Source organism: Hyla sarda, chromosome 1, assembly GCF_029499605.1.
Source record: "Hyla sarda isolate aHylSar1 chromosome 1, aHylSar1.hap1, whole genome shotgun sequence".
NCBI classification, from domain to species: Eukaryota; Metazoa; Chordata; class Amphibia; order Anura; family Hylidae; genus Hyla; species Hyla sarda.
Window position 1 is genome coordinate 385,522,001 of NC_079189.1, and position 17,479 is coordinate 385,539,479.

The window sequence follows — 17,479 nt, forward strand, 5'->3', positions numbered from 1 at the left end:
TTTTTGCTATGGATGTGCCATAACAAATCCTCCACTGGTGGACAGAAGGCCAACTTTTTAGAGCGCAGTTGAAAAAAATTTCATCACAACATACTCAACTTATTCACAAAAATGTTGCAAACACAACCCTTCTACAGTATACTTTCTCTTCAGAAAAAAATCCCAGGAGACTTCCTGCATTCAACTCCCCCCTAACAATGTTTATGGCCACACCCATGAAAACTAAGAGGGGTATGTATAACGGCTTTTACACAGTTTTTTTTACTGTGTTTTGTCGCTATTTTCTTTGTATGTTACTTTTTGCGACAAACAGTTGTGCCAAATGGTTTAGAACATTGCCACTGATATGATGGTGTTAGTCCTGATTTCAGTTGAAATCATGCATTGGTTTGGAATCGTTCGATTTGGCACAAATTTTGGCACAGATACCTTTATTATGGCGCAAATCCACACCAAAAATAACATTACAGAAAATAGCTACAACAATAGAATGTAGAACAACATTTAAACAGTGTCCAACCAGAAAGTGGAAAAAGAACCCTGAATAATAAAAGAAGCAACTCGATTCGTTGCTAGGGGAAAATGTAACACTTATCCAAGGCAGAGATCTGGATGAATATCCCCCCTAATGCACAAATTAAAAACAGCAAAAAGGCCCTGGCTGTGCGTGCTTAACTCTGTAAACCAGCCAAAGTCCCAATGTCAGATTTAACTGCCACAGAGTCAGAAACTTCTGCCTGGAATTCTGGGGCATGAGTCTGCGCGTTTTGTAGGGCTGCATTTGTGCCAAAATTACAAACTTGTGTGCGACAATTCATCATTTTGGCGCACTAAGCTCCATTTGACACAAAAAAAAAAACATCAATAAAATCACACAAATAGAGCAATGCGATTGGCATGTGCCTTTTTCTTGTAAATTTTTATGCCATTGTGTGGGTTGGCTTACAACAAAACAAGTTTCTGTTCACTCATCAATAGTCTTTTCAATTTGTTAATAATGTAAAGTCTTTAGAGATCTGCACAATTCACCTAATGTCTTAGGCTTCTCTTGGGAAGGAAGTAATAACTTATACCTAATACCTATCCTGGGCATCACCCCTCTACGATGCTGTCCCTTCTTATGTGAGGTCACGATTGCATTGGCACCGGGGCAATACAAAGAACACCATGAGGCTAAGTTTCCACTTGTTAAAAATGCTATGCGGTTTATCATTGGCATTTTTTTATGGCATTTCCCCCTCCCATCTCTTCAATAGAAAACCTTGAGTCACATGATGAATAAAATCACATGACATGGCATGCTAAAAATGCAGTGGGAAAAAATGCTGAAGAAAAAAAAAAAAAGGAAAAAAGCCAAAAAACTCATTATTTCTCTGTGTGTGTGCGTGTGTGTGCGTGTGTGTGCGTGTGTGTGTGTGTGTGTGTGTGGGGGGTAATTTTTTTCAGGTAGAAGAGTACACAAGAAAAAAAAAAAAAAAGTGGAAACCTAGCCTGAGGGCCATGACATTGATGAGAAGCTGCCTAGGTTGGATACGTTTTTCTTCCCTTCCTTCTAGAAACTACATTGCAGAACTTACCTGAAAACTTAAAGGGGTACTCCGGTGAAAACTGTTTTTCTTTTAAATCAACTGGTGGCAGAAAGTTAAACATATTTGTAAATTACTTCTATTAAAAAATCTTAATCCTTCCTGTACTTATTAGCTGCTGAATACTACAGAGGAAATTATTTTCTTTTTGGAATGCTCTCTGATGACATCACGAGCACAGTTCTCTCTACTGACGTTATTATAATAATAATAACGCTTTATTTATTGTTGTCCTTAGTGGGATTTGAACCCAAGTCCCCAGCACTGCAAGGCAGCAGTGCTAACCACTGAGCCACCATGCTGCCCTTAGCATACATCTGCTATGCACGGTTGCTAAAATGGACAGAGATGTCAGCACAGAGCACTGTGCTCGTGATGTCATTAGTGTTCCAAAAAGAAAGGAATTTCCTCTGTAGCATTCAGCAGCTAATAAGTACTGGAAGGATTAAGATTTTTTAATAGAAGTAATTAACAAATATGTTTAACTTTCTGCCACCAGTTGATTTAAAAGAAAAAAGGTTTTCACCCTTAAGTTTTCATTGTGGTTATATTTTTCCCTCCAAGCCATTGAGATAAAAAAAAATAAAATAAAAAAAATACCACTTCTATATGCAGATTTGCAGCAATGGGCTTTTTGTAGATGTACACTTCTATACTGAATCCTCAAATCTACATGGATTTCTTGGGCTCTATAAAGTGTAATTGGTTCAAATAAACACATTGATAATACTTAAGTGTATTATAAACAACAGTATATAGAATAGAAAGGCTTTGTCTAGCTTTACAATGTACAACGCGTATTCAATTCTATCAAGCATCATAATTCTTCAATGAGATTTCAAGTCAATTCGCACATCCGTTCTGGTACACAGTAGACACTCACCAGTTCCCAAGTGAATGGTAATAAGGAGCTGAAAAGTCAGGTAATAAAGTCTGGAGAATACAAAAAGAACATATTTAATTAACTCTCATGTTGAAGTGTTAAAGGTAAGCATTAGAATACATTCATTTGGCATTTCAAGTCCCAGAGGCCGCACATCTAAGTGGCCTTACGGCAATTTAATTAATGTTACCTACTAAGTAAACCAACTCTCCTGAAGTGACCTGTTTAGGCCTTCTAATAAAGACTTTTACTGCCATCTATTCAGTTCACTGGACTGAGTCACTATTCCAACTAGAATTGGCTGCTTATCATTCTCAGCGCTTAAGCATAATACATTTAGTTTATCTTTCATATAACATTCGTTCAGCCCTATGTTGGAAAAAAAAGTAAGCAAAAATGTTGTATCCTAATTCATATGCACAATATGTTTCCATCACGAATGAAGACAAAGAAAATAGACCAGTACAATGCCTAAACAATACATTTTTTAAAAAGAGGTCAAGCTGTCAAAAAGAAATAAATAAAATAAAAAATAAAATAAAAATAAAAGCATTTGAAGCATAAAAAAAGAAAATCTAAAACAGAATATAAATATTTGCCACATGGTGTTTCTTTGTTACACAAATGCCACAGCCGGATGTTAGTTTGAAGTAAGCAGCTTGAAAATAAATTAAGAAAAACCAAAAACAAATGTGTTCCTGGAGACTCCTATTAGGCTCATAGGTGAAGATATATCAAAACCTGTGTAGAGGAAGAGTGGTGCAGTTGCCCATGGCAACCAGATTGCTTATTTCATTTTTCACAGGTCTCTAAAAATGAAAGCAGCAATCTGATTTACCACTGAACCACTCTTCCTCTGCACAGTTTTTGAAAATTATCCCCCATAAAGCGTACCTGTCAGATCCAATAATTTTTTTTTTTTTAATGAATTAACATGTTACTCAGTACCTAATGCTGACCATATACATGTCATTTTTATGCCTATGTCATATTTATTATAAAAATACCTCTTCTCATTAGCTCACAATGTTAGAAATCCTCTCAGGGGAAGAGGGGGGGGGGGGGGTTGTCCCTAATTGTGATGGTGGGAGGTGATTCATGTGTCTGCTCATGCAGCCTTGTCTATGAGTCATTTCTTGTCCTTGTCTCAAGGACAAGCCTGGTGCTGCTGCAGTACTGGTTCGTGTCCCAGTAGGTATGGGGACCCCTAGTGGTGGGATTTTCAGCAGCTGTTTTCTTTATTAAATATTCAAATTTTTTAAACAACCACATTACAAAAGGTCTTAAATTTCCATCAGTAACAACAAATAAAAGTGTTTGGATCTGACAGTGCCCATTTAAATCTATGTTTATACTGCATAATTTGTCCAAAATCGAGACGCAAATTTCTGTCTGGACATTCTGTATGCAAAAGTGCTAGGATCACTCGGAAATGCACGATCTCCGTAGACCGCAATGCATTTCTAAGCGGATTCTGCTGAAAAAATTGGCGTGCCAGAATTAGAATTTCCATGTCAGATGTTTTTGCCATGTGCACACTGCAACAGAATCAAAAACAATGGAACTCTGCTACAACTGAATTTTTGAGCTGAAATGTTCCACTGGAAAATTGCGCTGTGTGAATAAGGCCTAAGGATGCAGCTACGTTGCAGCACAGTGTTTGGACAGCCATAACAATTTTTTCTAGCCATGTGAGAGCTTGTTATCTGCAGGTTATGTGTTTTTGCATTATTTTAAAGGGGTACTCCACTGGAAATGTTTTTATTTATTTTTATTCAACTGGTGCCAGAAAATTAAATAGATATGTAAATTAACAACAAAGAGAAAAGAAGCCAGTGCACTCACCCGGTCAGCAGAACTTCTTTATTTCATTATGTAGCAGCGTACATGTGATAAGTGGTTCTGAAGACAATCCCCGTGTAGACCGTGCAGAGCAGTGTGGCAGGGACGTTCACCGAAGCACAACGGTGCCGTTTCACGCCGATGGCCATTTTTTTCAGGTGCACTAGTAGACCCCATCCTGCTACAGGTACGTGACTTAAGTACAGGTGTGTGTTACCATGGAAACCCACATAAACTATCATTAAACCAACATACATATCCTGTTAAAATCAACATTACCTGGCTTAGAGAAAGACATTCAATTCATTTCTGTCATTGAGGCCCATAGGACCAGCAGCATCTAATCTGCTGATCCATTTGGCCTCCTGACAGAGTAAATCTTTTTTTCTATCCCCACCCCTCGGGTGGATTTTTACGCACACAATCCCTGCAAACTTAACGCATTTAGCGTTGTTCGCATGGACCTGTTCCATGTGTAATATAAACCTAGTCGCTCCTATTTTTGTCTTTAAAGATCTAAAGTGTTCCTTAACACGGATATATAATTTTCTGTCTTTCCCACATAGAACAACCCACATGAGCAAATCATGACATAGACTACATATTTAGTTTGGCAAGTGATCAACTCTTTCCCCATTATGTCTTTACCACCTATGTTCATGTGGGGAACTGTCAGATTGTGATTACATATACTGCAGTTGTGACATTTGAAATTACCTCTTGGTTGCAGTTTTTCTAGCCAATTTTTATCTCTTTTTTTGAGTGGTTTCATCTTTCCTTTTAACAAAATTACCGTTAGTTCTATTCCGGCGATAAGTTACAAACAAAATCATGAGATGACTTATTGTATCATACAGGTGATAACATTAAAAAGAAAGAGAAATTTTGTTTCTCCTTCGATAATACCCCCCTTAATTCAGTAATGAAACATGCCATCTCCAAATACTGGTACATGTTGGAACAGGATGAACAACTTGCCCAATTTGTAAAAGAAGGTCCCTTAATAACTTATCGACGGAATCGAACTTTCGGTAATTTTGTTAAAAGAAAAGATGAAACCACTCAAAAAAAAAAAAAAAAAAAAGAGATGAAAATTGGCTAGAGAAACTGCAACCAAAAGGTAATTTCAAATGTCACAACTGCAGTTTATGTAATCACAATCTGGCAGTTCCCCACATGAACATAGGTGATAAAGACATAATGGGGAAAGAGTTGATCACTTGCCAAACTAAATATGTAGTCTATGTCATGATTTGCCCATGTGGGTTGTTCTATGTGGGAAAGACAGAAAGAAAATTATATATCCGTGTTAAGGAACACTTTAGATCTTTAAAGACCAAAATAGGAGCGACTAGGTATATATTACACATGGAACAGGTTCATGCGAACAACGCTAAATGCGTTAAGTTTGCAGGGATTGAGTGCGTAAAAATCCACCCGAGGGGTGGGGATAGAAAAAAAGATTTACTCTGTCAGGAGGCCAAATGGATCAGCAGATTAGATGCTGCTGGTCCTATGGGCCTCAATGACAGAAATGAATTGAATGTCTTTCTCTAAACCAGGTAATGTTGATTTTAACAGGATATGTATGTTGGTTTAATGATATTGTTTATGTGGGTTTCCATGGTAACACACCTGTACTTAAGTCACGTACCTGTAGCAGGATGTGGTCACCGAGTGCGCCTGAAGAAACGCCCATCGGTGGGAAACGGCACCGTTGTGCTTCGGTGAACGTCCCTGCCACACTGCTCTGCACGGTCTACACGGGGATTGTCTCCAGAACCACTCATCACATGTACGCTGCTACATAATGAAATAAAGAAGTTCTGCTGACCAGGTGAGTGCACTGGCTTCATTTCTCTTCGTTGTTTATTCATATCTGGACTCCGTCACAGCCACAGTTGCACCTCCGCTCCACCCCGTACATTCCCTTACATGCGTCATAGATCTTAATCATTCAGGTTTCTACAGCAGTGCCCAGATTCCCCGTTAACTCTTCTACGTTTTTTAGATATGTAAATTACTTGTATTTAAACATTTTAATCCTTCTAGTTCTTCTCTGCTGTAGGCTCCACAGGAAGTTGTAATTTGTTTTTGAATTCTATTTTAGTCAGACCACAGTGCTCTCTGCTGAAACCTTTGTCCATGTCAGGAACTGCGCAGAGTACAAGCAAATCCCCATAGTAAACCTATCCTTCTCTGGACAATACCTGATCCTGAGAGGTGTCAGCAGAGAGCAGTGTAGACAGACTGAAAAGAACTCCAGAAAGAAATACAACTTCCTGTGGAGCATACAGTAGCTGATAAGTACTGGAAGAATGAACATTTTTAAATAGTAGTAATTTACAAATCTATTTAACTTTCTTGCACCAGTGGTTTAAAAAAAAAAATTCCACTTGAGTACCCCTTTATAATTTATATACAATGTATTTTTTGTAGGGTTGATGTGCAAAAAACAGCAATTTTGCCATTTATCTGCATTCACTGTGCAGAATAAATTAGCTTGGTTGACATTTAGTATTTGGCGCACATCACAAGTGAAAATGAGTGCTGAAAAAAGCTGCAATGCGTGTCCTATTATTGTCAAGAGAAGAAGGCACCCTAAATCACACTGTAAATTGGGATACATACATTTTTGTGCATGCAATTTAAATACACTGGAATTGGTGACAGGAGTATTGTTCAGAAAAGCACAGGTCACTGATTAATGGCGCTAATCTGTGTCCGTGACAGCTAATAAAAATGTGTCAGAAATCCAAGGCTACCCTTGAAATATACTGCATGGTACACTTTTCCCCTTGGAAAAATACACAACTGTGTGGATGTAGCCATAAGATGATCATTTTTATCATTGAGGTTGTTACGGACGTGTCAGTAATAAATTATGCAAATTTTCAGTGTGTATATATTTTTACATAATAAATAGGGGAAAAGGTTAAAATATAATAAAAACCAAAAACTTTTGATTATTATTTCTTTGTGATTATTAATCAATCAATCATTATGGTATGTTTATACCGGCGCTATTTTGGCTACAGAAAGTGCACTGATTTCCGTGACCAAAACAGTGCAAAATGACTGCCCACATCCCCACTCCCATTAAGGTAATTCTGAAAAGAAGTAACCTGACTCCTTTTCAGCACTAACTCTTCTATTGATATCAACGAGAGCCAAAGGCTATGTTCACACGTTATGTTCACTGGGCAAATTTTCCTTTGCACAAGTTTTGATAAATCTCCCCCAATGTTTCCAGCCTCACTTCAATGCCTACGCCCCCCCCCCCCCCCACAAGCACACACAATGCCTCCGGCCTTACCCATATGCCTCCTGCCTCACCCACACACAATGCCTCCAGCCTTACCACACACAGTGACAGAGAGGTGTACATGGGATACAGGGGTTTACAGGGGTGTACGGGATAATAGAGGGGTGTCCAGGGGTTATAAAGAGGTTATGAGAGGAGACAGGTGTGAAAGAAGGGTTGGGGTGCACTACCTGAAGCTGAATTGGCCTCTGTCAGCACCGCCCCTGCTCCTTCCCTCCATCCACATCATTCTGCTGAGGGACCAGGGGGAATTTATCAAAACCTGTGCAGAGGAAATGTTGCCCAGTTGTCCATAGCAACCAATCAGATCGCTTCTTTCATTTTTAACAAGGCCTCTGCAAAATGAAAGAAGTAATCTGACTGGTTGCTATGGGCAACTGGGCTCTTTTACTCTGCACAGGTTTTGATAAATCTCCCCCCAGGGAGAATCCAGAGTCCACAGCTGCTTCACAGGTGAAGGGGGATACATGGGAATCCGAGCTGCAGCATCCCATCCCAGGAGTGCGCACACACATCTCTTCCAGCCGGCCTGCATGCCTGTGACTCACTTACAGCGCTGCAGGCCCAGGCCGGGATGGAAAAGTCAACAACATTTGTGTGTCATCTTTCCCACTGGAGTGTCCTGGCACCCCTGCCGGGGCACTCTGGTTGGGTATCACTGCCAAATGTAATGTGTCCTGGACTCCCTGTGCTGGACATCCTTTGCTGATATACCCCCTTGCAGCAGCACGCCTGAGGCGATCGCCTCAGTTGCCTTATGGAAGCTACTGCCCTAGAAACAGATGGGGTGTCAGAGGGGTGTACAGGAGTGTCAGAGGGGTGTAGAGATGTGATAGATGGGTGTACATGGATGACAGGTGTAGAGGGGTGTACATGGGTGACAGAGGGGCGTACATGGGTAACAGGGGTGAAAAGGTGACAAAGGGGTGTAGAGAGGTGTAAAGGGGTGACAGAGGGATGTACAGGGGTGACAAGGGGTGTAGAGGGGTGGGGGTGCACTACCTGAAGTGGAGTAGGCCTCTGTCAGCGCCGCCCCTGCTCCTTCCCTCCATCCACATCAATCTGCTGAGGGACCAGGGAGAATCCAGAGTCCAGAGCTGCTCCACAGGACAGGGAGGATACACAAGGATTGGAGCTGCAGCATCACTCGTCCCGGCACTGCACACAGCCTTCCGTCCCGTCCGGCCTGCATGCCTGTGACTCACATGTGCGCAGGCCTGGGCAGGAAAATCAAATATTTTAGTGCCATATTTCCCACCAGAGTTTCCTGGCACCCCGGTTGGGAATCAATGCCTCAGTTTAATGTGTGCTGGACTCCATGTGCATGCAGGTGCAGCAGCCAGGGCCAATGCAGCCCTGGTCGCTGCTCCCCCTTGCAACAGTGCACCTGAGGCGATCGCCCCATTTGCCTCAAAGGAAAATAAAGACCCCCAAAATTTGTAAAGCAATTTCTCCTGAGTACGGAAATACCCCATATGTGGGCGTGAAATGCTCTGCGGACACACAACAAGGCTTAGCAGTGAGAGTGTACCATTTACATTTGAAGCCTAAATTGATGATTTGCACAGGGGTGGCTGATTTTACAGCGGTTCTGCCATAAGCACAAAAAAAGAAATACCCACACGTGACCCCATTTTAGAAACTACACCCCTCACGGAAAGTAACAAGGGGTATAGTGAGCCTTAACACCCCACAGGTGTTTGACGAATTTTCATTAAAGTTGGATGGAAAAATGAAAAAAAAAAAATTTCACAAATACCCAAAATTTTTCATTTTCACAAGGAAAAATAGGAAAAAAAGCCCCCCAAAATTTGTAACCCAATTTCTTCTGAGTAAGAACATATCCTATATGTGGATGTAAAGTGCTCTGCTGGCACACTATAATGCTCAGAAGAGAAGGAGCACCATTGGGATTTTGAAGATAAAATTTGTCTGGAATTGAAGGCAACGTGTGTTTACAAAGCCCCCATAGAGCCAGAACAATGGACCCCGCCCCTCCACATATGACCCCATTTTGGAAACTACACCCCTCACGTAATGTAATAAGGGGTACAGTGAGCATTTACACCCCACAGGTGTCGGACAGATTTTTGGAACAGTGGTCCGTGAAAATGAAAAATGTAATTTTTCATTTGCACAGCCCACTGTTCCAAAGATCTGTCAAATGCCAGTGGGGTGTAAATACTCACTGCACCCCTTATTAAATTCTGTGAGGGGTGTAGTTTCCAAAATGGGGTCACGTGGGGGGGGGGGTCCACTGTTCTGGCACCACGGGGGGGCTTTGTAAACGCACATGGCCCCCAACTTCAATTCCAACCAAATTCTGTCTTCAAAAGCTCAATGGTGCTCCTTCTCTTCTGAGCATTGTAGTGCGCAAGCAGAGCACTTGCTTGACATCCACACATTGGGTATTTCCATACTCAGAAGAAATGGGGTTACAAATTTTGGGGGTCATTTTCTCCTACTACCCCTTGTAAAAATATGGGGAAAAACCAGCATTTTAGTGAAAAACATTTTTTTTTAATTTACACATCCGACTTTAGCAAAAAGTTGTCAAACACCTATGAAGTGTTAAGGCTCACTGTACCCCTTGTTGTGTTCCTTGAGGGGTGTAGTTTCTAAAATAGTATGCCATGTTTTTTTTTTCTTTGCTGTTCTGGCACCATAGGGGCTTCCTAAATGCGACATGCCCTCCAAAAGCCATTTAAGCAAAATTTGCTTTTCAAATGTGACTCCTTCTCTTCTGAGCATTGTAGTGCACCAGCAGAGCACTTGACGTCCACACATGGGGTATTTCCATACTCAGAAGAGATGGGGTTACAAATTTTGGGGGGCTTTTTGTCCTATTATCCCTAGTAAAAATGTAAAATTTTGGGGAAAACTAGCATTTTTGTGGAAAAAAATAAATAAATCATTTACACATCCAACTTTAACAAAAAGTCGTGAAACACCTGTAGGGTTGACCCCTTGTTACATGCCTTGAGGGGTGTAGTTTCCAAAATAGTATGCCATGTGGGAGTTTTTTGCTGTTCTGGCACCATAGGGGCTTCCTAAATGCGACATGCCCCACAAAAACCATTTCAGAAAAACTGACTCTCCAAAATCCCATTGTCGCTCCTTCCCTTCTGAGCCCTCTACTGCGCCTGCCGAACACTTGACATACACATGAGGTATTTCCTTACTCGAAAGAAATTGGGTTACACATTTTAGGAAGATTTCTCTCCTTTAACCCCTTGTAAAAATTCAAAAACTGGGTCTACAAGAACATGCCAGTGTAAAAAATGAAGATTTTGAATTTTCTCCTTCAATTTGCTGCTATTCCTGTGAAACACCTAAAGGGTTAATAAACCTTTGGAATGTCATTTTGAATACTTTGAGGGGTGCAGTTTTTATAATGGGGTCATTTGTGGGGCATTTCCAATATGAAGGCCCTTCAAATCCACTTCAAAACAGAACTGGTCCCTGAAAAATTTAGATTTTGAAAATTTTGTGAAAAATTGGAAAATTGCTGCTGAACTTTGAAGCCCTCTGATCTCTTCCAAAAGTAAAAACATGTCAACATTATGATGCAATCATAAAGTAGACATGTTGTATATGTGAATCAATATATAATTTATTTGGAATATTCATTTTCCTTATAAGCAGAGAGCTTCAAAGTAAAAAAAAAAATGCAAAATTTTCAATTTTCTAAGAAATGATGCAAGTATCGACAAAATTTTACCACTAACATAAAGTAGAATATGTCACGAAAAAACAATCTAGGAATCAGAATGAAAGGTAAAAGCATCCCAGAGTTATTAATGCTTAAAGTGAAAGTGATAAGATGTTCAAAAAATGGCCGGGTCCTACAGTGAAAATTGTCTGGGTCCTTAAGGGGTTAAAGTACGGTATATGAAGACACTTTACACCAGGTCCAATATGTACTGATTGCACAGCAAAATCTGCATGTTATTGTGCTACAGATTCCATACGTATCTCACCGCTGAAAAAAAAAAAAATTGCTTTACATACCAGAATTTCCAAAAAAGGGTGACTTTAAAATCCCCAATACCTCTGATTTCTATACAGAGTTTTCTGCAAACCCTGTCTACTTATATGGCACTGTAAGGGTACGTTCAGACGAACAGATCCACAGCATATTTTACGCTGCGGATCCGCTGCCGAAGGACGCCTGGTTAGTGGCTCAGATGTGCCTGCTCGGAGCGGCAATACGCCACTACAAGCAGACACACTGCTGCGATGTGCGAGTTGCCGCTTATGCGCGGTGTACTCGCACACATCGCGGCTGCTTCTCCCTGCTCCCTGAGCTAGACAAAGTGTGAATATACTGCTCATGTGCAGTGACTTGCACATCGCAGTGTGTCTGCTCATAGCGGCGTATTGCCACTCTGAGCAAGCACATCTGAGGCACCCTGTAGGGGTCCTTCGGTGGTGGATCCATAGCATAAAAAATGCAGTAGATTTTACTACAATTGACCTCAACCCCTTAACCTCTTCAGGACATAGGGCGTATGGATACGCCCTGCATCCCGAGTCCTTAAGGACCGAGGGCGTATCCATACGCCCGTGGGAATTCCAGCCCCCACCGCTAGCCGGTTGGGGACCGGAGCCAGATGCCTGCTGAAATCGTTCAGCAGGCATCCCGGCATATCGCCCAGGGGGGTCATTATGTCCCCCCATGTCGGCGATCGCCGCAGATCGCTGGACAATTCAGTCCAGCGATCTGCGGCGATTCCGGGTCAATCGGGTCTCCAGTGACCCGGTGACCCGGAATTTCTGGCTGTTCGGGGCCGTCTCTGACGGCCCCGAACAGCCAGAGCCTGCAGGGGTGAGGTGGCACTGGTGCCACCTCACGATCGCCCTGATTCGTCGGCCGGATTACCGGCCGACCAATCAGGGCGCCTGCTGCGGGTGTCACTCCCGCAACCCGCTCCGCCCCTCTTCTGGAGGACGTGAGCGGGTGCGGGACGTGCACCCCGGGTGCTGGGGACCCCGATCCCCGGCGCTTCTGTTGGGATCGGGGCCCCAGGAGCAGCTGCGGCGGCGGAGACGACGAGGGACTGACCTGTGCGGCGAGGATCGTTGGAGGTGAGTGACAGCCTCCTTCTGTTGCTTAGCAACAGCTCACAGCATGCAAAAAGGGCATGCTGGGAGCTGTAGTTATGCAACAGCAGGAGGCAGACCACCACAACTCCCAGCATTCCCTTATGGGCATGCTGGGACTTATGGTTTTGCAACAGCTGGAGGCACATTCTTTCTATGGAAAAGTGTACCTTCAGCTGTTGTATAACTACAACTCCCAGCTTGCACAAACAGCTAAAGTGCATGCTGGGAGTTGTAGTGGTGCATCTGCTGGTTGCATAACTACAACTCCCAGCATGCCCGTTGGCTGTCGGTGACTGCTGAGAGTTGTAGTTTTGCAACAGCTGAAGGCACACTGGTTGTGAAACTCAGAGTTTTTTTTTTACCTAACTCAGTGTTTCACGACCGGTGTGCCTCCAGCTGTTGCAAACTACAACTCTCAGCAGTCACCGTACACCATGCACCGTACATGCTGGGAGTTGTAGTTTTGCAACAGCTGGAGGCACACTGGTTGTGAAACACTGAGTTAGGTCACAAACTCAGTGATACATAACCAGTGTGCCTACAGCTGTTGCAAAACTGCAACTCTCAGCAGTCACCGACAGCCAACGGGCATGCTGGGAGTTGTAGTTATGCAACAGCTGGATGTCCCCCCCAATGTGAACGTACAGGGTACACTCACATGGGCGGAGGATTACAGTAAGTATCTGGCTGCAAGTTTGAGCTGCCGCAAACTTTCTGCTGCAGCTCAAATTGCCAGCGAGAAACTACTGTGAACCCCCGTCCGTGTGACTGTACCCTAAAAACACTACACTACCACAAAAAATAAAATAAAAAGTAAAAAACACTACTTATACACATACCCCTACAAAGCCCCCCTCCCCAATAAAAATGAAAAACGTCTGGTACGCCACTGTTTCCAGAACGGAGCCTCCAGCTGTTGCAAAACAACTCCCAGTATTGTCGGACAGCCGTTGACTGTCCAGGCATGCTGGGAGTTTTGCAACAGCTGGAGGCACCCTGTTTGGGAATCACTGGTGTAGAATACCCCTATGTCCACCCCTATGCAATCCCTAATTTAGGCCTCAAATGCGCATGGCGCTCTCACTTTGGAGCCCTGTCGTATTTCAAGGCAACAGTTTAGGGTCACATATGGGGTATCGCCGTACTCGGGAGAAATTGTGTTACAAATTTTGGGGGGTATTTTCTGCTTTTACCCTTTTTAAAAATGTAAAATTTTTGGGAAAACAAGCATTTTAGGTAAAAAAAAAATTTTTTTTTTTACATATGCAAAAGTCGTGAAACACCTGTGGGGTATAAAGGTTCACTTAACCCCTTGTTACGTTCCCCGAGGGGTCTAGTTTCCAAAATGGTATGCCATGTGGGTTTTTTTTTGCTGTCCTGGCACCATAGGGGCTTCCTAAATGCGGCATGCCCCCAGAGAAAAATTTGCGTTCAAAAAGCCAAATGTGACTCCTTCTCTTCCGAGACCTGTAGTGCGCCAGCAGAGCACTTTTCACCCCCATATGGGGTGTTTTCTGAATCGGGAGAAATTGGGCTTCAAATTTTTAGGGGTATTTTCTGCTATTAATGTAACAGGTACTGCTCTATCCCCGTAACCCGGCTTCCGTGCTGCAGACCGGCAGGGTGGCGTTCCCTTCCACGTGCAATAGTAGAAAACGGAAGATGTCCAGCACCAGGAAGGCAGGTAAAAACTTGTTTATTGAGGTACAAAAGTAACAAACAGCATATCAAGGAGCGTAGAGCCTACGCGTTTCAGGCTGAAGAGCCCTTAGTCATGGCATAAAAACTTTACAGCACTGTGTTCTTTTATAGTAATATGCATTAGAATCACATGATCTGAGCAGCAAAGTAGTGGATCATCTAAAAAATGCGGCATGGAGTTAATCACAAACCAATAAGATTATGATACATCTATAGAGATGGCGTACAATACACAGGTATATAGGGTAACCACAAGATTCAATTGCACTGGTACTTATATTATCATGAGCAATATTGAGATCTGGCTAAATAGATGGACCGTATTTACTGATTACTTCTGTTATTAAAACGTTAGTATAAGGTCTTGTCTCAAATTTAACCCTTGTGGTTCTCTCGTGCCTAGCATGAATATCCAGAATGATTCCCTATTGAGAACCATTCTTCTTAAGTCCCCACCCCGTCTCGGTTTCCTAACCTTTTCTATGCCCATGATTTGTAATGTATTCATGTTGCCTCCATGAACATCCCTAAAATGCCTGGACAACGCAGAAATATTACTATTAAAAGACAAAGTATTTTTTGCATCAGATATGTGCCTGCGTATCCTAGTTTTCAGGGAGTTCATGGTACAACCAACATACTGGCATTGGCATGTTGTGCAGGACGCTAGATAAACTACATTTTTTGTATTACAATTTACATAATCCCTCAAAACTAAAGTTTTGGTATTTGAATATGATTTAAATTCCTTATTGACCTGCATGTAACTGCAAGTGAGGCAGACATTGTGCCCACACTTCCAGTTACCTGCATGAAGCAACCAATTCGTACCAGTATGTTTGTTATCAGTACTGCTAAACATACTGGGTGATAGGATAGATCCCAAAGAGGGACCTCTTTTGGACACCATCTTGAAATTGTCCTGTAAAAGATTATACAAAACAGTGTCTTGATGCAATATAGGTAAATTCTTTTCAATGATATTCCTAATTTTATGAAATTGTTTGCTGTACTGTGTGATGAAGAAAGGGGGATGAGCCCTATCCTGTCTCGTTGTAGAATCCTTATCTTTGGTACCATGTGCAATAAGATCCCGTCTATCTAGTTTGGTCGCTCTATTTCTTGCCTTATTGAGTGTCTCCGGGTGATATCCTCTTTCCCGTAATCTGTTAAAGAGTAGGTCCGATTCATGTATAAATGTTTCTTGTTTGCTACAATTGCGTCTTAATCTGCACCATTCCCCATAGGGGATGTTGCGGAGAACATGTTGGGGATGGCATGATGTGGCTTGTAGTATAGAATTCCCTGTATTCTCCTTTCTATAGGGGGCCGCCACAATCCTATTATTATCCACAGAGAAACATACATCCAAGAAGGGTATGCTTTCCTGTGAAAAATTGTAGGTGAAGGAAAGGTTCAGTTTGTTATCATTAATGTATTGTACAAACTCTTTAAACTCCAATTCCGAGCCTTCCCACACGAAAATGAGATCATCAATATATCTCTTTTTTTTCTTCAAACCAGGGGAGCATCGATGGGGGCGAAATACTCCCTATCCTTTGCCAATATTTTTATGAGTCAGTGGGAAGAGGAGGTGATTTTCTCAAACAGTAATCCATACCAAAAACAGATCAAATGGATGGGGAGATATATTGATGATCTCATTTTCGTGTGGGAAGGCTCGGAATTGGAGTTTAAAGAGTTTGTACAATACATTAATGATAACAAACTGAACCTTTCCTTCACCTACAATTTTTCACAGGAAAGCATACCCTTCTTGGATGTATGTTTCTCTGTGGATAATAATAGGATTGTGGCGGCCCCCTATAGAAAGGAGAATACAGGGAATTCTATACTACAAGCCACATCATGCCATCCCCAACATGTTCTCCGCAACATCCCCTATGGGGAATGGTGCAGATTAAGACGCAATTGTAGCAAACAAGAAACATTTATACATGAATCGGACCTACTCTTTAACAGATTACGGGAAAGAGGATATCACCCGGAGACACTCAATAAGGCAAGAAATAGAGCGACCAAACTAGATAGACGGGATCTTATTGCACATGGTACCAAAGATAAGGATTCTACAACGAGACAGGATAGGGCTCATCCCCCTTTCTTCATCACACAGTACAGCAAACAATTTCATAAAATTAGGAATATCATTGAAAAGAATTTACCTATATTGCATCAAGACACTGTTTTGTATAATCTTTTACAGGACAATTTCAAGATGGTGTCCAAAAGAGGTCCCTCTTTGGGATCTATCCTATCACCCAGTATGTTTAGCAGTACTGATAACAAACATACTGGTACGAATTGGTTGCTTCATGCGGGTAACTGGAAGTGTGGGCACAATGTCTGCCTCACTTGCAGTTACATGCAGGTCAATAAGGAATTTAAATCATATTCAAATACCAAAACTTTAGTTTTGAGGGATTATGTAAATTGTAATACAAAAAATGTAGTTTATCTAGCGTCCTGCACAACATGCCAATGCCAGTATGTTGGTTGTACCATGAACTCCCTGAAAACTAGGATACGCAGGCACATATCTGATGCAAAAAATACTTTGTCTTTTAATAGTAATATTTCTGCGTTGTCCAGGCATTTTAGGGATGTTCATGGAGGCAACATGAATACATTACAAATCATGGGCATAGAAAAGGTTAGGAAACCGAGACGGGGTGGGGACTTAAGAAGAATGGTTCTCAATAGGGAATCATTCTGGATATTCATGCTAGGCACGAGAGAACCACAAGGGTTAAATTTGAGACAAGACCTTATACTAACGTTTTAATAACAGAAGTAATCAGTAAATACGGTCCATCTATTTAGCCAGATCTCAATATTGCTCATGATAATATAAGTACCAGTGCAATTGAATCTTGTGGTTACCCTATATACCTGTGTATTGTACGCCATCTCTATAGATGTATCATAATCTTATTGGTTTGTGATTAACTCCATGCCGCATTTTTTAGATGATCCACTACTTTGCTGCTCAGATCATGTGATTCTAATGCATTT

The 17,479-nt window shown here is 41.8% G+C and overlaps 1 protein-coding gene across 3 annotated transcripts in view; it reads right to left on the minus strand.

Moving 5' to 3' along the window:
- The window catches only part of LOC130308055 (teratocarcinoma-derived growth factor-like), a 37,275-nt gene that overhangs the window by 12,424 nt on the left and 7,372 nt on the right, over nucleotides 1-17,479 (minus strand). Inside the window, exons 1-2 of one of the 3 annotated variants that reach the window (XM_056552215.1) lie at nucleotides 8,639-8,705; nucleotides 2,470-2,519 (exon numbers count right to left, since the gene is read on the minus strand). In XM_056552215.1, the coding sequence (XP_056408190.1) occupies nucleotides 2,470-2,519; nucleotides 8,639-8,694 (106 nt within the window). In that variant the 5' untranslated portion in view covers nucleotides 8,695-8,705. Of the gene's footprint in view, nucleotides 1-2,469; nucleotides 2,520-7,806; nucleotides 7,913-8,638; nucleotides 8,706-17,479 lie in introns of those variants that run through there. The other 2 variants (XM_056552214.1, XM_056552219.1) reach the window with 2 other exon arrangements.